The sequence below is a fragment of the Saccopteryx leptura genome, chromosome 8, assembly GCF_036850995.1.
Source record: "Saccopteryx leptura isolate mSacLep1 chromosome 8, mSacLep1_pri_phased_curated, whole genome shotgun sequence".
NCBI lineage: Eukaryota > Metazoa > Chordata > Mammalia > Chiroptera > Emballonuridae > Saccopteryx > Saccopteryx leptura.
Genome location: NC_089510.1, coordinates 81,867,609 through 81,888,566, shown reverse-complemented (window position 1 = coordinate 81,888,566; position 20,958 = coordinate 81,867,609). Strand labels below are relative to the sequence as shown.

General features: G+C 37.1%; 1 protein-coding gene across 4 annotated transcripts in view; it reads left to right on the top strand.

Annotated features, from left to right (window-relative positions):
• NLGN1 (neuroligin 1) overlaps window positions 1-20,958 on the top strand; it is a 975,736-nt gene that overhangs the window by 188,440 nt on the left and 766,338 nt on the right. For 3 of the 4 annotated variants that reach the window (XM_066347064.1, XM_066347063.1, XM_066347065.1), the window contains exons 2-3: window positions 13,507-14,318; window positions 14,765-14,824. In XM_066347064.1, coding sequence (XP_066203161.1) covers window positions 13,826-14,318; window positions 14,765-14,824 — 553 coding nt within the window. In that variant the 5' untranslated portion in view covers window positions 13,507-13,825. The remainder of the gene's footprint in view (window positions 1-13,506; window positions 14,319-14,764; window positions 14,825-20,958) is intronic. The other variant, XM_066347066.1, reaches the window with a different exon arrangement.

Sequence of the window (20,958 nt, the reverse complement as noted above, 5' to 3'; positions counted from 1 at the left end):
CTTTTTATTGCTCTTTTATATTTGTAGGATAACTTCGATGGATATAGTATTCTTGGCTGGTAATTCCTTTCTTTCAGTATTTGGAATGTTCAAGTTTACTCTCTTCTGGCTTGTAGAGTTTCTGCAAAGAAGTCTGATTATAACCTAATGGGCCTTTTTGTTTTTATGTCATGGTCTTCTTTTTCCAAGCTGCTTTGAGGATTCTTTCTTTGTCATTGACTTTTGACAATTTTGTTACAATGTGCCTTGGAGTAGGTCTATTTGGGTTGTGGTAACTCGGTGTTCTGTTTGCTTCTTGGGTTCAAGGCTCTAGCTCTTTCCATAGGCTTGGGAAAGTCTCACTCATTATTTTTTTGAATGAGATCTCCACTCCCTTCTCCCTCTCTTCTTCTTCTGATATACCCACTATTCTTATGTTGCTCTTTCTAATGGAGTTGGGCAATTCTTGTAGTGCTCTCTCAGTTTTTTTAAATTTGTGACTCTCTCTCCTCTTCTTTCTGTAGCATTGCTATTTGCCTGTCTTCAATGTCACTGATTCTTTCCTCTATCTGGCTTGTCATATTAGCTAAACTTGCTACCTCAGTCTTCAGTTCGTGTATCGAGTTCCTCATCTCTGTTTTTAAAGTTTCAGTCTCCTTGGTGAGGTATCCATTTTCTTCATTAATTTATTTTCTGAGTTCATTAAGTTGCCTATTGGTGTCTTCTCACATCTCATTGAGTATTTTCAGAACTTCAATTTTGAATTCTCTATTATTTAACTCCAAGGTTTACATGTGATTGATATTTGTTTCTGGAGATTTTTAAATTTTCTTTCTGAAATAGGTCTCTGTCTTGTGTAGCCATGGTATTCAATTTCTTATTCCTTGATAGCATTTGAGAGTGGTATTGTTAAGAACTCTAACAAAACAAAAAAATTAAAAAAATTGAAAACTTATAAAAACACAATAAAAAATGTAAAGCAGTGGTCCCCAACCTTTTCTGAGCCATGGACCAATTTAATGTCAGAAAATATTTTCATGGACCGGCCTTTAGAATGGGACAGATAAATGTATCATGTGACTGAGACAAGCATCAAGAGTGAGTCTTAGAGGGATGTAACAGAGGGAATCTGGTCATTTTTTTAAAAATAAAACATCGTTCAGACTTAAATATAAGTAAAACAGAAATACTGCAAGTTATTTATTCATTCTCTGCAGACTGGTACTAAATGGCCCATGGACTGGTATCAGTCTGCGGCCCAGGGTTTGGGGACCATTGATGTAAAGTTTTTTAAAATTATGACAAGTAGAAAAACCACAGGAAAAAAGATTGAAAACAAAGGGAAAAAAAAGCTCTGTGAAGTTCCTGAGCTGTCTGTTGAGATGTTGCTATTGCTGTGATGTAGTCAGGGCTGCAGTTGCACTGGTGGGTGGGGTGTGTGTTGAGGGCTTTACAGGTCTAGCAATGGCCATCTCAGGCTTTCCGGTGCTCCTTCCCACATCTCAACAAACCTGGGGACTGGGTGTGGAACACCTCTATTCTTTAGGGGAGAGAGAGGCTCTGGAGAGCTAACTGTGAGGTCTGTCTCTGCCACTCTTGGTACCATGAAGTAAGGGAGGTGGAATCTGCAAGTGTGGGGGTCACACTTTAGCTTTCTATGTCTCTGCCAAGTGTGGGCTGTGGCAGACTGCAGGAACACTGACCTTGACCCCACGCTCTGGCACTTTGGTTTATCTCTCTCTCTGCCCCTCTGTATCACTGCTCCTCCAGGCAGAAGGACACCCAGACACTCTGGGTTTTTCCTCTCCTTGCCCATCAGACAAAAATCCAGAGAGCCCAAGCTTCCCTCCTTCCCATAATCCAGCAGAGAAAAAAAACCCAGTCACTCCAGGTTTGTCTTCCTTCCTCTCCAAAGCCCACTGCAATTGTGTTTTATCTTCTGACACCCATTCTACTCTGTCCCACCTATAGGCCATTTGGTGCGTGGATCTTTCAGGTGCTCCTGTGAGTCTGGCTGGGGATCCTTTGCTGCATTATATGTTCAACTTGTTGAAATTTCAAGGGGAGAGATCAGAAGTACCTCTCACGTTGCCATTACTCTGACATCATTTTTTAGGTTATAAATATTTTCAAAGGTTGTATCCTCTTGTTAGATTCCTTCCTTTATGACATTGGTTAGCAAACTCATTAGTCAACAGAGCTAAATATCAACAGTACAACTATTGAAATTTCTTTTGAGAGCCAAATTTTTTAAATTTAAACTATATAGGTAGGTACTTTGTTATTAACTTAATTAGAGTACTCCTAAGCTGGCCTTTGTGTCCACACTCAAAGGGCCAAAGAGCCGCATGTGTTTCATGAGCCTCAATTTGCTGACCACTGCTTTATGATTATGTAGTATCCTTTTCTTACTATAGCCTTTGTTTTAAGGTCTATTTTGTCATATGTAAGTATTGCTTTCCTAGATTCTTTTTTTCTTTTCTTTTTCTTCTGCATGAAATATCTTTGTTTCTGGTTCTTTAATGTTAGTTTGTATGTATCTTTTATTCTGAGGTGAGTCTTTTAAATGGAACATTTAAGACATTTACATTTAAAGTGATTATTGATAGGAACATATTTATTGCTATTTTAATTTTCTAACTAAGTTTCTCTGTTGTTGTTTTTTTCTTCCTTTTACTAAAAAAAGACTTTTAACATTTTTTGTTATGCTGATTTGGTGGTTAAAAACTCCTTAACTTTTCTTGTCTGAGAGGCTCTTTATTTCTCCTTCAATTTTAAGTGTCTGGGTAAAGTCGTCTTGGTTGTAGGTCCATGCTTTTCATCAATTTGAATATTTCATGCCAATCTTTCATGGCCTATAATGTTTCCATTGAAAAATCAGCTATCATTCTTAAGAAAGCTCCCTTCCAAACAACTAACAGCTTTTCTTGCTGTCTTTAAGATTCTTCCTTTTTGTTTAACCTTTGCCATTCTAATTCTGATGTGTCTAATTGTGGGCCTCTTTAGGTTCATTTTGTTTGGGACACTTTTTGCTTCCTAAATTTGTTTGTGTTTTTTTCTTTACCAGATTAAGGATTTTTCAGTCATTATTTTTTTCCTTCTTTTTCTTTTAAGATTTTATATATTGATTACACAGAAAGAGGAGAAAAAGAAGGGAGAGGAACAAGAAGTATTAACTCATAGTTGCTTCACTTTAGTTATTCATTGATTGCTTTGTCATATGTGCCTTTACTGAGCAAACCAAGGGCATCAAATCGGTGACCTCAACATTCTAGGTCAACTCTCTATCCAGTGCACCACCACAGACTAGGCATTATATCTTTAATATGTTCTTAATACCTTGCTATCTCTCTTCTCCTGTTACTCTTAAGATGGAAATGTTGCTGCAATTCATGTTGTCTTAAAGGTTCCTTAAACTCTCATCATTTATTTTAAATTCTTTCTTTCCTTTTCTTTTGCTTTGATTGGCATTTTTCTTCTGCCTTGTGTTTAAAATCCCTGATTCTGTCTTCTGCTTCATCCCAACTACTGTTTATTCTTTCTAGTGTATTATTCATTTTAGATATTGTAGTCTTCATTTCTGACCTTTTTTTATGGTTTCTGTGTCTTTTTTCATGCTCTTATAGTTCTATGTTTTGAGCATCCTTATAGCCATTTTTTTATAAGTACTTAGCAGTTTCTTTTTTTATTATTAATTTTTAATATTTTTTATTTTTCTGAAGTTGGAAACGGGGAGGCAGTCAGACAGACTCCCGCATGCGCCCAACTGGGATCCACCCGGCACGCCCACCAGGGCGTGATGCTCTGCCCATCTGGGGCATCGCTCTGCCACGATCAAAGCCATTCTAATGCCTGAGGCAGAGGCCACAGAGCCATCCTCAGTGCCTGGGCCAACTTTGCTCCAATGGAGCCTTGGCTGCGGGAGGGGAAGAGAGAGAGAGGAAGGAGAGGGGGAGGGGTGGAGAAGCAGATGGGTGCTTCTCCTGTGTGCCCTGGCTGGGAATTGAACCCGGGACACCGGCATGCCAGGCCGACGCTCTACCACTGAGCTAACTGGCCAGGGCCTTTATTATTAATTTTAATGGACTGACATTGGTAAATCAGGGTACATATGTTCAGAGAAGGCATCTCCAAGTTATTTTGATATTTGATTATTTTGCATATCCCTCACCCAAAGTCAAATTGTCTTCCGTCACCTTCTATCTGGTTTTCTTTGTGCCCCTCCCATCCCCCCACCCCATCCATCCTTTTATTCCCCCTTCCCCCTCCCTCCCCAGGTAACCAAAAGGAACCCTCCTGCACTGCTGGTGGGAATGCAGACTGGTGCAGCCACTGTGGAAAACAGTATGGAGATTCCTCAAAAAATTAAAAATTGAACTGCCTTTTGACCCAGCTATCCCACTTTTAGGAATATACCCTAAGAACACCATAGCACTGTTTCAAAAGGAGAAATGCACCCCCATGTTTACGGCAGCATTGTTCACAATAGCGAAGATCTTATAGCCATTTATTAAAAACTATATCTGATAAATTGCTTGCTTGCATTTCATTTAACTATTCTTCTGGAGGTACTTTCTGGTCTTTCATTTTGGGAGGGGTTTTTTTTTCTAATTTTATTTTAGCAGTCTATTTGTGTTTGTTTCTAGATATTAGGCAGATCTGCTTTGACTTACAGTCCTGGTAGAATGACCTTATACAGTAAGTGCCCTGTGGGAACCAGTGGTGCAGTCTCCTTGATTACCTTACTGGGTGCTCCAGGAATGTCCCTTGTGTGGGTTATGTTAGTCCTCTTGTTGTAATTGAGTCTTGGTTATTATTGTCCCACTTGTTCAAGGGTTTAGCATTCAGGCTGGTTAACAGTGAGGATCAACCATGACCACAGTGTATGAGGTCTGTTTCCTGCTGAGATCTCCTTTTGGGTATGTAGCTTTTGAAGATAATTGGATCCACTCTGATGATGTATGCAGATTGCCACTGGATATGCTGGTTTTGTGGCCTCTTGGCAAGGATTCTGATGTTGCCTGTTTGATTCTTCCAATGTCAGATGTTGCCTGTGACTGGCCCTGGGCAACATGTTTAGAGCTACAAAGCAATCCATAGTTTGTGGTTGAATCAGCAGGGCTTGGATGTGCATGGGCAGGACCAAGCTGCACAAGGCCAGCTTTACCAATACCAAGCTCAGGGGTAGGTCCCCTAGATCCACCTCCACCTGCCTCAGTCTGTCAGCTGTTTGTTAGGCTCAGTCACTGAAAGAGCCTGTGGCTGTACTCTAGTTGCATGAAGTATATGATTCTCAGTGAGTAACCAAGTTGGGATAAGTGGTGTTCACCAGATCATACAGATTCTCACTTGGTGCCAGCGCTTGGTTTGAGGCCACTCTGTAAATATCACAGGGTATACCAAGTGTTGTTGCCACTCACTGGGTCCTTGCACACCTTTGTGGTGTGGCAACATCTCAGAGAATTTATCAGGATAAATTCTCAGCAGATTTTATCAGGCCCAAACAGACCAAGATTTAGACTTTTGAAAGGAGGGCTCTGTACCTGTTGGGAAAAGTCTTCCCCATCCCACAGCACAGAATTCAGTATGTCTCCGATTCTGCCCAGAGCCCATATTAGCAAGGCAGTGAAACTGTGAGCTGGGAGGGTGGGGCTAGTAGATCTCCTGTGAGTTGGGATGCAAATGTTTGGATCACGGTAAATTCGGGGGAATTGCTCCCATCCCGTAGGCACACAGATGAGTCACTGACAGCCTCTGAGTCTGCCCAGAACTTGCCTAGGCAGCTGGCTCCGTAGAAGGGCACAAGCCCTGCAGTGTAAGATGACAGGGTATCCAGAAGGTGGGCCACTGCCTTTCCCCAGCTGATGCCATCTGGAGGCCTGGGGTGTTTTAGAGGAACTCAGCCCAGGGATCTTAGTGGCTGTCCCCTCAGCTTTCTTCTCAAAGCCACAAACCCCAGTCTGTCCTCACACTTTCAAATATTTTTGTCTGACATTATTATATGTGATTAAATAGCCATTGTTTTTTATCTTGCAATATAGCTGAAGAAGAGCTTATATTAAAATAGAAGTTTTACTTCTCCTTGTTTCTTGTTTTTGTGGTTGTACTACCATAATTCCTTTAATCTATATTTACCTTGTGGGAAAAAACAATCCAGTAGTCTATTTTGTGAAGGTTAATTTAACTAAAACTTGATGAAAATGTATAAATCTACCTATCTAATGATATAAACTCTAACAAATCACTAAACTGAAATAGAACTGTAATAATAATAAAATGCCACTGCTGCAAACCTACCATTTTATAGAACTCACCCTTTCTCAAAAACATCTCTGGTGCTATATGCATAACACAACCTTGTGAAAGCACTGGTAGTAAACCATATATTCATATTAGCAAAGCTTAATTTTTTTCTTTTTTGTGTTTTTTGTAAAATATCGTGATACACTGAAGTTGCTTCCCATTCTCATCTGGACATCTTCTGGTGGCACACGAATGTGCTGCTTTAAAGATCCCTGCTGCACAGTGCTGCCAGTTTAATTTTCTTGTGAATTAATTTAATAATACTCCTCCCCTGCTAGGAATATGTAATGGCTTTTCATCATCCAGTGAATAAAATTCAAACTCTTTAGCCTTTTAATGAAAGGCTTGCTTGATTTGGCTGTAACCTGACTTTCCTGTCTCATTTAATGCTCAACCTCATTTACTCTGTATTCTGGCCAAACTAAACTGTACCCTCTTCAAATGTGGCTACTTCTTTGCATTCTGTCATAGGATAAATTTCCCAGGAAAATGTAAAGACTCTGAGATGGAAGTTTGCCAGCAGGAGGTTTATTGTAACACACTATTGGACAAAATACCTGGGAGGAGTGAGAGACTCATAACCAACGCCCCCTCTGCCCCTCTACACGGGGAGCCATCACTGAGATGGCTCTTTGGAATTGGTCTGCATTGAGACAAGAAGGCCAGACCTTTTTTCAAGGGCATGACCCCGTCATTGGATGTGAGCTAGTTTCAGTGAAGTTAAGCACCACAGCATCCACTACATATCCTTTCTCCTGTGTCTTGAATCTGTCCTTGGCCTGAGATCTCTTCCATGACATTCAGCGTTTCTTCAATCCTATTCGTTCTTTAAGGCCCAGTTCAAATTTCCTGATTCATTAACTCTTTCTTAATCTACTAACTCAAGGTAGACCTGTCTCTTCTTTTAAAGCCTAACAACATGTGGGATTGCATTCATTTGTTTATTGATACCATTTGAAAGTACTTACTATGTGAATTAATTATACATTAGTTACTTTAAGCGTTCAGTAACTGAAAGGACTTATAGCACTCAAATAGTTTATACTTATTGGACAATTTTATTTCAAGCAAAGAGCACAATAGAGCAACAGCAGGAAAAGGGTACTATTGAATGGAGTTTGCAAAATTCAGACTCAGGCTTCTTTGTTCTGCCACTACTGGGTCACATAGGATATCCCTTGTCTCTAGGTCTTAAACCACCCCCAGTGTGAGTGTGAAAATACTGGTATAGAAACCAAAATCTGCTGGTGGTCAGGTTTCCTTACAGTGAGCTGGTCACAGAGGCATATTACAATTACACGGTTAAACTTGGCCATTAAAAATTGCTACACTCCACTGAAATCAGATGTTAGTAAAGGCAAATATTATTAAATTATTATTACTAAGTCTAATTCTTTTTTTTAATAAATAAATTTTTATTAATTTTAATAGGGTGACATCAATAAATCAGAGTACATATATTCAAAGAAAACATGTCCAGGTTATCTTGTCATTCAATTATGTTGCATACCCATCACCCAAAGTCAGATTGTCCTCCGTCACCTTCTATCTAGTTTTCTTTGTGCCCCTTCCCTTCCCCTCCCCCTCTCCCTCCTTCAAATCAACTATTATTATTAAGCACTGTTGACAGGCTGATATGTTCTGAACTCAAAAACTTATAGGTTCAAAACATTATATCGCTTTAGTTAATACACTTAATCTTTATTATTCCTGGATCTGAGTTTGCATATTTGCCTGTTCACTAAAATTTATTTGTAACCCCAAATCAATACTCATTATTCTTTCACAATCATTCACAGACTTAAACACAGCAGTATAAAATTTGAGTTGCCTTATGAGCATGCCCAGCTGAGACTGAGCAAGGTGATGATGTGCTGTCTTGTTTCAGCTCCTATGCGTTGCTGAATAGAGAACAGGGATGGTAGAGAGGTAGTGCACTGTTGTGCTAGAAACTCCCGCTCCTGGACAGTTGAAGAGGGCTTTAATTACAGCTGTAGCCCCTGCTAGTGAGGTGTCCTCCGGTCACTGAACCTCAGAAAATTGTTTTCTCTTTTGTAAAATAAATAACAAAGAATCTACTAAAAATTGCTTTTAAGGGTTTAAAATTATAATTTGTAACTATGTTAAATATGTATATATGTGTGGGTCTGTATTTCCTTAGGGCAAGGATCTATGTTTCCTAATTCAATGTTTGTAATGATTTTATAGAACAGAACTGCAGTGAATAATGACAATCAATTGTATTGGCCAGGTTCTACATAGCTCAGTGATAAGTATGTAGTCAATCCAGATCAACTGAGATTTATGCATGCCTAAACTATGTAAAGCACTTTCACATAGATTTTTATGATGGCTATAAAGACATTATTTTTTAAAAAAAACAACAACATAAAGTCTTTCCCTTGAATAAGAATGTCATCAGGGTGGCGGTGGAAGGGCTAGATTCAACAATAAAACAAATCAAGGTAGAAAATGAACAGGTGATATTTTAAAAAGACAACACAATGCCTGACTGGAGGTGATGCAATGAATTGAGTGTTGACCTGGGACACTGAGGACACAGGTTTAAAACTCCGAGGTACTGGCTTGAACACGGGTTCACCAGCTTGAACGCAGGGTCACCAGCTTGAGTGCCAGATTATCAATATGATCCCATGGTCACTGGCTTAAAGCCCAAAGTTGCTGGCTTGAATCCAAGGTTGCTGGCTTGAGCAAGGGGTCACTGGCTCAGCTTGAACTACCCCCTGCTCTACTGTCAAGGCATGCATGAGAAGCAATCAATGAACAACTAAAGTGAGGCAACTACAAGTTGATGCTTCTTATCTTTCTCCCTTCCTGTCTGTCTCTCTCCCTCTATATCTCTCACTTAAAAAAATATATATATATACATATATATTAAAAAAATAAAAAAGACTGTACATAAAACTGGGAGGTGGATGGGTTGAGCAAAAAAGGACAAAAAATAAGAAAAAAGCTTATGGACAAGTACAACAGTGTGGTGAATGCTGAGGGAGGGGGCGGTACAGGAGGGCATAGGGGCATAAATGGTGATGGATGGAGACTTGACTTGGGGTAAACACACAATATGGGGTACAGATAAGTGTTGTAGAATTGGACACCTAACACCTGTAGAGTTATGTTATCCAGTGTCACCCCAATAAATTTAATTTTGAAAAAGGCTGTATAAAGTCAGAAGTCACTGACTTCCTGCTGAGTCTCACCTCCCAATCCATCATGTATCTATTGACCACATGTCACATTATAACCTACATTAAAACCATTTTTATGTGACTTATTCCTTTACAATATTGTAGCTATTTGGAAGCAATGACTGGATTGTACTTGTCTTTAAATTTTTATAACATTTAACACAAAAACTTATACTTTGTAGATACCCAGTGAATGTTTGTTGTTTGAATGAAAGATTGATGAATAGAGCCACCCACTGTGAATTATCTAATTCCTAGACACTCTTTATAATCATCTCTTTGGTCTGGGTCACTCTGAAAGAAACTAATTGATAAACCAGAAATTATGATAAATTAATGTGAGATAATATATTTCCATTTGTTTTTTTAAGTACTATTTATCTTTCACTCAGTGCGATAACACATGCTTTAACACAAAGGGGAAATAATGGAGGAATTTGTGAGCTAGTACCTCCACTAACTTCGAAGTCAAGTCTGCTGAGCAAGGTTTTTCTGACCTCATTATTTTAATGTATTTATTATAAAACATTTCAAACGTACAGAAAAATACTGAGAATTCCATAACAAAGGTGTGTGTGTGTGTGTATGTTATCGCTAACACTATCAAATACTAAGATATGTACAACTTAGTTAATGGCTGGTTTTTAAGGTTTCACCACAGGTTATCCATCTTAGGTGCCAATTAGTTAATTGTGTGAATTAATTAATTAATAGCTAGAACTAATTTCATTCTCTTTACTCCTTACCCAAGGTGACAAATATCTTGTTAATATATATTGATGTGTCTGTGAATAATACGGTATATAGTATTATTTTACATATTTTAAGCTTTATTTAAGAGCATTTTACTGCACCTAATATCCTGCAACTTACCTTATTAAAAAAATTTGGTATTTATTAATGTTGACATATTTAGGTCGAGGTTCTTTATTTTCGCTGGAGTACAGAATTCCAATTTGTGAATATATCATAATTCATTTATCACTAGCTATTAGTGGACATTTAAGCTATTCCAAAGTGGGAATTTTTTTTGGATATCCATTATTTCAACACAAACAACCAAATCACTGCATTCAGTGTAAAATTAAAAAGATAAAAAAATGTACAGAATAAAATTTAAACTTTAAATAAGAAAAGGGTATACTATTTAAATTTCTCTATTTCTATGAAATTGTCAGTATTTACCTATACTATATCTTTTGAAGAAACCTAAAATACTCTTACAATTAAGTTTTAAATTTATTAGGATTAATTTTATTTTTAAGTGCTAATTGTAGAGTGAAAAATTATATCATGTGCAATGATCAAGAAGACCTTTCAATCAAATGCCATTGGGTTCCTGGATCTGCTATTGATCAGCTAATCAGCTGAGAGACCGTGGCCAAGGTGTCTAACTTCTTTAACTCTTAGTTCTTTGTGAGCAAAAAGGAGGTAATTATTGGACCCATATTATAAGGTTGTGGTAAAAGAGATGTAAATGCCTAAAAACTAAGGATTTGGTACATACTAAGGAAGCATTAATAAATAAGAAAAATATATCTGTACACTGCTCACAAAAATTAAGAGATATTTTATCACTTTATATTTATTTTGGAGATATCCCCTAATTTTTGTGAGCAGTATGTATCTTTAATTTCAGTTACTTAAACATACCATATTGTCACATTACACTTGGGTGACTATTATTATTATAGCAACTTCTGAAAAATCTTTGGGGTCAATACTATAGTTTTCCATTTTAAGCCCATGAGAAATGAGAATTTTTTGTAACCTCAGAAGTTGAACAGTATTAGAATTTGCAAATTCACCATAGCATGCAGAATTTGGACCCTTCACAATGAGTGCTAAGTAGAACATCAGTGGGAAATAAGAACTCCTTTATTTTGAACACAATGAAGGATTTGTAAATACAAAAAGTGTTATTTTGTTAATAACCAAAAAAGTACATTTTATTAATTAATGAAGTACAAAGTGTATAAAGAAGACCTTTTAGAAAATGTTGTACTTGAAAATTATAATAAATGGTGACAGAGACTTACTTTGAAGGCCTCACCCCAGGTTCTTTACTGTTTTAGGGTAAATAGAGTGCTTTTTAACACCTAAGCTTTACCAGGAAAGACTCAGATTTGCTGTGGCCCACCCAGATCTACACAAGAATAAGCATAATACACTCCAAACAGAAGTGGGTTTGTGTAGTGGAATCTTTAATACACGCTAGAGTTCTGGATGGGAAGGGGATGGCTCTAAGCCTGTCTTTTGTATGTTAATGTGCTTTCACAGTGAAGGTATGCGAATTAACACAGACTGAAGTACCTATTTTTGAAGAAAGACATTTATCTCCTTATTGCCCTCTGTGATGGATTGTTCAGAGCTAAAGGAATACCAGGCTTGCACCAAATCTCTTGCTGCCCTCGGTTTTTACAATCTCCTTTTCAATAACACGGAGTCAGGGAGCCTCACTGCCCGGCCAGCACTTCTTCAGGAATCTCGCTATAATATGACAGAAGCATCTGTAATACAGTACATGTCAACACTGTTATTTCTAAAGTAAGCAGTTTAAAAGGTTGCTTGAATAAGAAAAGACAAATTTGTCAAGTTGTATGCTATTTGCAGTTAATGTAGGATTACACTGTACTGAACATTACATTATACTCTAACGCATTTTAAGTTGAACTGAGTAAATAGTGTTAGATGTTTGATCAGTGTTAATATGCAAGATACCATGATTAGGTATGATTGTTCTAAACTACCAAATGGTCTCTTTTTTTTGTATTCTTTCTTTGATTTCTAACAGTGAGAACAAAATTTGTAATTTAAAGTGTATTGACTTTGACTCAGAAAGTTTCACATCGCAAATTTATTGATATCTTAAATGTATAACTATATGGCAAAAAACTATCTGCAAATAAATTATGCCAACTTCTGGGGTTTTTTTCAAATTGTGTCTAAAACTGCTTTGTCTTTCAAATTTTAGAACCTTAATTTAAGGTGATGAACCTGTAGCTTATAATTTTAGGCAGATATTTGAGAAAGAGCAAAGAGGTTTACATTGTTGGGTAGTTGTACTTAAATGATCATGGTTCAACTAACAGTAATTTTCTTGTTATAACATTAGCTTTGGCATGAGATTGGGAACCACTTTTTGTTTGTTTTTTTTCTTTAATATGTGCATTCATTCTTGCAGATTTTATGTTTTACTAATTCTTTACCAGTCTTTTTTTTTTTTTTTTTTTTTTTTTTTTTTTTCTGAGGCTGGAAACGGGGAGAGACAGTCAGACAGACTCCCGCATGCGCCCGACCGGGATCTACCCGGCACGCCCACCAGGGGCGATGCTCTGCCCACCAGGGGGCGATGCTCTGCCCCTCCGGGGGGTCGCTCTGCCGAGACCAGAGCCACTCTAGCGCCTGGGGCAGAGGCCAAGGAGCCATCCCCAGCGCCCGGGCCATCTTTGCTCCAATGGAGCCTTGGCTGCGGGAGGGGAAGAGAGAGACAGAAAGGAAGGAGAGGGGGGAGGTGGAGAAGCAAATGGGCGCTTCTCCTGTGTGCCCTGGCCGGGAATCGAACCCGGGTCCCCCGCGTGCCAGGCCGATGCTCTACTGCTGAGCCAACTGGCCAGGGCCACCAGTCTATTTTTTAAAAAAAGGTTTTCTGCTATTGAATTCTAATTTTGAGTGTGTACTGATTGTGTGGTTTGTTGAAGTGATTAAAAACTATTAATGAAAGGGAAATTTTGCAAATAACTTTTGTTTTAAAAATATTGGACTCTGTAATGCTCTTGAAACGATGTATTTTGACAAGGCCTGCTTCCACTTAAAAGTGCGTAAAGTTGGCAGGCTAGTTTCTTCATCTGATAGGCATTTTATTTGTCATGTAATATCAAACCATCATTTTTTGTAGTACTATTTAACTTACTTGATTCTAGCCACTATTAATGTTTCCCATAGCTTGTGAAACATCTAGTTATCACTCTATTTTTGCTTGTTTGTACTAATGATTTGTTTTCATTTTCTCTAGGATATAGACCTGCAGCTAACTGAATTTGATTTGTAAGAGGGAAATCTACAGTCAATGGCCACTCTTACCACATTGCTACTATGGAAAACAGAATGGTCAGTAGAATATGATCTGATAAATAGTGATGATTGAAGACCCTACTTTGATACATGTAAAACTAATGGGAGCTACTGAATGCAGGAAGAGATCTTGAGCTTTTCTCGACAAGCTCACCTTTAAAAAGTAGGAGGTATATTCTACCATTATAAAGTCTTTCTCAAGGGGATACAAATACTTTTACCTCACTGGAACGAGTCAACTAGACAACTAATGTTGGACCATGGCACTGCCCAGATGCAAGTGGCCAAATTATGTTTGGAGAGCAGCAATGGCATGCTTGGTACACAAGGGGCTGGGGGCCTCACTGACTCTCTGTATGTTGGGATATTTGCTTCAGACGGCACATGTGCTCTCCCAAAAACTGGATGATGCTGATCCGCTGGTGACTACGAACTTCGGCAAAATAAGAGGGATTAAGAAAGAACTCAATAATGAAATTTTGGGGCCTGTTATTCAGTTTCTTGGGGTTCCATATGCAGCACCGCCAACAGGGGAACATCGTTTTCAGCCTCCAGAACCACCATCTCCTTGGTCAGATGTCAGAAATGCCACTCAGTTTGCCCCTGTGTGTCCCCAGAATATCATTGATGGCCGATTGCCAGAAGTCATGCTTCCTGTGTGGTTTACTAATAACTTGGATGTGGTTTCATCATATGTACAAGACCAGAGTGAAGATTGCCTATATTTAAATATATATGTTCCAACTGAGGATGGTGAGTTTACTACAGGAAAAACAGGGAGATATGTTTATATATATATTTTCTATTCTAAATTTTAACAATATTAATTCATTTGTACTGGTAGCATGCATGGCTTTTCCTGTTGGCATGTAGACATATTTTACATGCGTGCATGCTGCTCTTTTTGTTTATGTGTGTTGGTGTTCCTGTTCTTATTTTTTTCCTGTGCCTACTCATTTTCTTTCCTCCACAGCACGTATATTTAGGTAGAAATGGGTTCTAATTTCCATTTCCTACCAAATGACTTCTGAGAAGATGCATCAACATTTCTCCATTGCATGTGCAGGCTCAACAAATTGGGGATCTTCTGCACTCAGTAAAAACAGGAGTGTATTATTAAGTCAGATAGTGGTGTTGCATGTTACGGCGGTCTGTGATGGAGCGCCATGTTATTTTCTAGTCTTCTATTCATTTTTCAGTAAAAAGAATATCCAAGGAATGTGCCAGAAAACCCGGCAAGAAAATATGTAGAAAAGGAGGTATGTATAAAAGTGGAAATAAATGGAAAAAGCTTGCAGAGGAAGAACAAGATATTCTTCTAAGGATGATTTGCTGTTGTTGGAAAGTGAATGGTTAGATGATATGTGGAATTTAATGAAGTCTGTCAAGGAATAGGAAGATGGTGAAAGAGAGCTCTAGCTGAGTAGATACCATTTACAAAGCTCATGGTGGTACTTGTGATTTGGTGCTGGTAGCTAGCATCCACAAAGGTTGACTCTCTGCTTTGAGTCTGTGTATCGAAGAAAAGATACTTAGACTATTACATCGCCTGTAAGGAACCTAAATGATGTTTCCTTTCCAACTGGTCAACTTTTGATCTCTGAACTCTTTTCTACAGATAGAGATTTCTGTTCCTCTTAAAAATTGATAAATTACATCATAGACTTAGTTTTTTGTTTGATTATTCTTTGTTCCTTCTGAATACCTTATGACTTTTCTCATGTAAGGGTAAATTTGACATAAATATCAGGCAATTACTATTATTAGGTCGGGTATTTCCTCCCACCTTTTTTATTTTCAGTTACTCTTCCAGAAAACGATGAGATTTTGCAGATTTTTATACTAAATATTTACAGTCTTAAAATTACTTTAACATTTTTATATTTATGTTAAACATTTTAAAACATAGGGAAGAACATAATTCAGAAGCTACAATTAAATCAACCTTCAAATCATCCTCTAGCCAGATTGAGCAAATGTAGACTCTGACAGCTGCAAGCTTGCATCTGAATGTAACTTGTCCGCACTTCATTTTTATATAACATTCAGTAAATCACTCGTAGGAGAGCATGATTTTCTATGACAGTAAATCATCTAAGTGTTATTTTGACCTTATTCATAACTTTGTAGAATTTCCAATCTTCATACAGAAGTCATATTAATATTCTAGTGCTGTACATTCTATCTCTCTGTGCACTTCTAATCTTCTGGCTGGACCAAGTCAGATTTCATTACGACATCCTTGTGGGGTGGGGAGTGACTAAACTGTTCCGTTTTACCGGGATTGCATTACATGGAATAAGATTCATATAACAAAATTCTTGATTGCAGATCAGAAATATTTGCATTAAATTGAACTTTGTTGTATTTTGTTTTTGTTTTTATGTCTTTGGTTGCACTGGTAGAATGGGATTCAACTTTTACTATTGATACTATGGTTTGGGTTACAACTGCGGTATACTTAAGAAGGTGGATATGGAGGTAACAAAGAAAGGTATTTTAAATAACTAAAATAAAATCTCTTCTTTTTTCTCAAATGAAGAAAAACTGCAGTAATTTACATCCCTTCAGGTAATGTATAATACTGCAGCGGTTATTATTATGCAGCTTATCAAGTATGTGTAATTAGCTAAGTGACTTTCACCTCTTATCACAAAGATGTTAATTCACAAAGTCATAAATAAAGATGTTATTGAAAAATGCATAAATAAAGCATAATACATAAAACTATCAACAATCAAAAAAATGATAAGGACATCAAAAGATAAGCTAGTATGTGCAAAAGTGACCTTTCTTCTCACACAACTTCAGAGGGAAATGGATTCATTAGAAAATTCTCTTTCATTGTTCTTTGAACTGTTGGTTCTATCTGCTTTATGACTGTTGGCAAAGAGGTATATAGGCTGTGTGATTTACTTTGGCAAATTTTGAATTAATTTATAATTAGCCCGAGGACAAAATCTATAGATCATTACCTTAGTCTGTGTGGTTTACAATCCACATCTATTGTATTTTTATAGTAAGCATTCTAAAAAAAAAATGTATTTCACGTTTGTATTTATTATATCCTCTTAACATTAAATAAGTTCTACTCATAGTTGTCTGTATATCATCCCAACATCTAAATGGTAAAGAATTTAAATTTTATATTCTACATAGTCTTTATAAAATAAACAAAGCTAAGTTTTAAAAACTATAGAAATAGTTATATTGCTTTTATCTAGATGATAATAAAATTCTACCTTATTATTTTTTAATTGTATGTGGTCACTTGAAGAGGCAGATGGGCCCCATCCCTGTGCCAAGTGTACCATAATCTGTGCATACTACAGCCATTCAAAAGTATTTTTAATTGCCCATTATAAGACATTCACTATTCAAGGGAGCTAGTAATGAATGAAACAAAAATTCCTCTTCCCATAGAACTTATATTCAACCAACTTTACAAAGAACATTCTTTTGCCCTTTAGCTTGTATAGAAGAAAATTTTCTTCTTTCAAGAGCTGCTTTGCCATAGTTTTTAATTAGAGCTTTTATAATATTTTCTGTTTAATTGAAGAAAACCATATTTTATCAATAGGCTACCTTTCATTTAAAACAAGTCCCAGTTGCACTTTTTAATCTATCTTTTTTATATTTCCCACGAGAGTTTTAGCCATATGTTAATTACTCTCTAGATATTTCTTCGTGGTTTTATTGTAAAATTGAAAAAAAAGGAGATTTAAAACGAGATGAATGTCAACCTTGGCCAAATGGGCTGATAATATGTGATAGAAATGAGGATTTATATAGGGAGGACAGACATAATTTATTACAAAAACTTTATGAGAAAAATGTATTACTATTCTTATTATACAAATAAGAAAGTGGGTTATGTGTTTAGACTCAGTTTCTACTGCAAGTAAGTGTTCGAGTCATATTTAGCTCTAGTTCTTTCTTATATTTGATGTGTTTCCATTGTGTTAAATTTCTTCCTGCTGATAGTTTCTACAGTGGAAGCTTGTGTATCTCTACCATCTTACCCTGGCTTTGTCCCTTCTTTTGCACATTTAAATATATTGTGAATGAATTTTGTTCTATCAGTTGTCTCATTTTAAGACAGATTTAATGCTCACCTCAATTGAATTGGGTCAGCCAATGTTAGCAACTGGTTTTTAGAAAATGCCTTCTGTACTCATTTTAGTGAATACTTTTAAATAGTATGCATACTTTTCTACTGTCTATACCAAGATCTCAACACAGTGTGCTGGCTGCCATCAGAAGTAGCTTTAATTTGCTCAGGTTCATTTTACTTCTCTAGTTTGCTCTCTTGTGAGAGTTGCCAATAATAATACAATGGTCAAAATGGGGCATTAAACATGAGAGGGAGGAGCTAAAGACCTATGGTATCCCATTGGGTCAGAAAAATTAACTGGGTCATGGATACACTACAATTGTGTAACTTTGTATTTCTCCAGCATTTTGACTGTTATTAGCATAGTTCTTTTGAGATAAATGTAGAATTAATTTTTATTAGTTCAATGACAAGGCATTATTATTTTCATTTACCCAGAAAATAAGAATCTCTATAAATGACTTTGATACAATTCTTGACGCACTGAGCATTTTAATCTAGACTTTCATAAGTATTCTGCTTTTGTATACTATGTATAGTAATATTTACCTGAGATAATATTGAATTCATTCAAAAGTCTTTCTCACAGATTTAGGGTTTATTTAGTTGTTTGTTGAGCATAGAGGTTTTTCCATAATTAATTATGTATAACAGTGACTCTTACCACTGCTAGTGTGTTTAAGATTTTAAAAGGAGATTATATCCTAGAATGCTATTCTTCCTGGCTTATTTATTTTTTTTTAACTAACTTATTTAACAAATATTTATTAAGTACTTACTCTGTGCCAATTAGATTACTGCTCTAGATACCAGAGATAAAGCAGAAAACAAACAAACAAATGAAAAGCGAACGAAAAAGAAATTCTTGTTTTTCTGGATCTTATATGTTGGTGAATGGAGACAATAAACAACTAAATTTAAAAGGTGTAAGAAGATGAAAAATAAACAGAGTAAGGAGGTCCAGGAGTGCTGGTGTGGAGGGGGAGGGTAATTTTAAATACAATAATGAGTTTAGTCCTCATTGGGATGGAGATGAAGTAGGTTTCTGGGGAAAGAGTTAGTGCAAAGGCATTAAGGTGAGAGTCTGTCTTGTGTATCTAAGGAACAACATCTAGTAGTAAGTACATCTGGGAAGTGTAGAAAGAGAGAGGCAATGAGATTCAGATGATCTGACATCATATTAAAGAGATTATTCTGAGTGATGCATTAAGAGTAGACTGAGTCCCTGAAAAAACCAGATCTGACATCAATTAAGGTAGAAAAAAAATACAAGATAGAATGGTTTAGGACAGGTTAAGGCACAGTAGAAAGATGATGTTTAGTTTTGGACATTGTGAAATTCACATAACTCTTAGGCATCTAATGGTAGAGATCAAGGAACCAATTTAAAGTTTGGAGTGAGGCCTTGGTGGAGATATAAATTGGGGAGTTGTTGTGATATAGAAGATTTAAAGTCATGGGTCTGATTGAGAATAAAAGGTATTGAATGAAAATAAAATAAATAAACATCAAAGGCTAAGCAATGGGATATTCCAACATGAAGAGATCTGGAAGAAGAAAGGGCAATGAAGACTGGAAAGTGGTGTATGTTGAAATGGGAGGTGAACCAGTTTATTTTTTTGTTGTTTTCCTGGAAGCTAAGCAAAAAACATGTATTAAAATAATCACAGTGATCAACTTTGCCAGATGAACTTTTGTGAGGCACCACGGGACTGAAAGACTGAGTGGATTTAAGAGAGAATGGGAGATTTGGAGTCACTGAGCATAATATAATTATTTTAAGAAGTTTGGCTATTTAAAAAAGCAGAAAAGCCTGACTAGGTGGTGGCGCAGTGGATAAAGCATCGGACTGGGACTCAGAGGAACCAGGTTCAAAACCCCGATGTCACTGGATTGAGCGCAGGCTCATCTGGTTTAAGCACAGCTCACCAGCTTGAACCTAAGTTCGCTGGCTTGAGTAAGGGGTCACTCACTCTACTGTAGCCCGCTGGTCAAGGCACATATGAGAAAGCAATCAATGAACAACTAAAGTGCTGCAAGAAGAATTGGTGCTTTTCATCTCTATCCCCTCCTGTCTGTCTGTCCCTATCTGTCCCTCTTGCTGACCCTTGCTCTGACTCTGTCAAAATAAAAAAAAATACTATTTTTTGTCTTTTCCTCCCCACCCCCAGTGGTGTTATAAGTAGTTTAGGAAATGACAAACTTCAAAAGTCACTCTAGTGTGGGAGGTGAGTTGGGCAGCTGAGTGAAAAAGGTGAAGGGATTAAGAAGTACAAATTGGCAGTTACAAAATAGTCATAGGATGTAAAGTGCAGCACAGGGAATATAGTCAATAATATTGCAATAACTAAGTATGGTGTCAGATGAGCACTAGACTCATAAGGGTCTTCACTTTGTAAGTTATATAAATAGCTAACCAGTATGCTGTACACTTGAAACTAATAAAATATTGAAACAACTATAATTGAAAATCAATGTTTCAAAAGTTATACCAGTATAAAGAGGGGTATCTATCCTACATTAGTGGGATATAAAAATGAGATGCATCAACATAGATCAAAGTGAAATGGCAACCTGGGGTGACAGAAGATGATTTGACTTTGGATGATGGGTTCACAATGTAATCACCAGTTCAAATGCTATAGAAATGTTCACCTGAAACCTATGTACTCTTATTGATCAATGTCACTCCATTACATTTAATTCCATAAGAAAAGAGAAAAAAAATTAGTAGTAACAATCATAAATGGATTCTGGATTTGATAATCCTAAACCCTAGACTAGATGTGGAAGCATACCTTTTGCTCATAAATCTTTACATAGCTCTTTATAAGTAGACAGAGAACTTTATATAATGCTTCCTATATCGGTTTCCTAGGGCTGCTGGGACAAATGGCCACAAACCGTGTGGCTTCAGAAGGAAGAGGTGTATTCTCTCACAGTCTGTAGTGGAAAAGTCTAAAGCAAAGATGTGCAGGGTTGGTGTTTCTGGAGACTGAGGAGGAGAAATCCCCTTCCTGCCTTTCTCCTGGCTCAGGCCCTTGCCACAGTCCACGGCCGGCCTTCACTTACAGTTGCATTACTTCCGTGTTTATCTCTGTTGTCACATGCTTCTTCCCTGTGTGTCTCCCAGTGTCTCTGTGTCGTCACATGACCTTCCTATAAGGACACTAGTCATAGGACTTATCGTCACCTTAATCCAGTATGACCTCATCTGAATTACATTTTCTAAGCCCCTGTTTCTAAATAAGGTCATTCTATTGCTTTGCTAGGGATGCC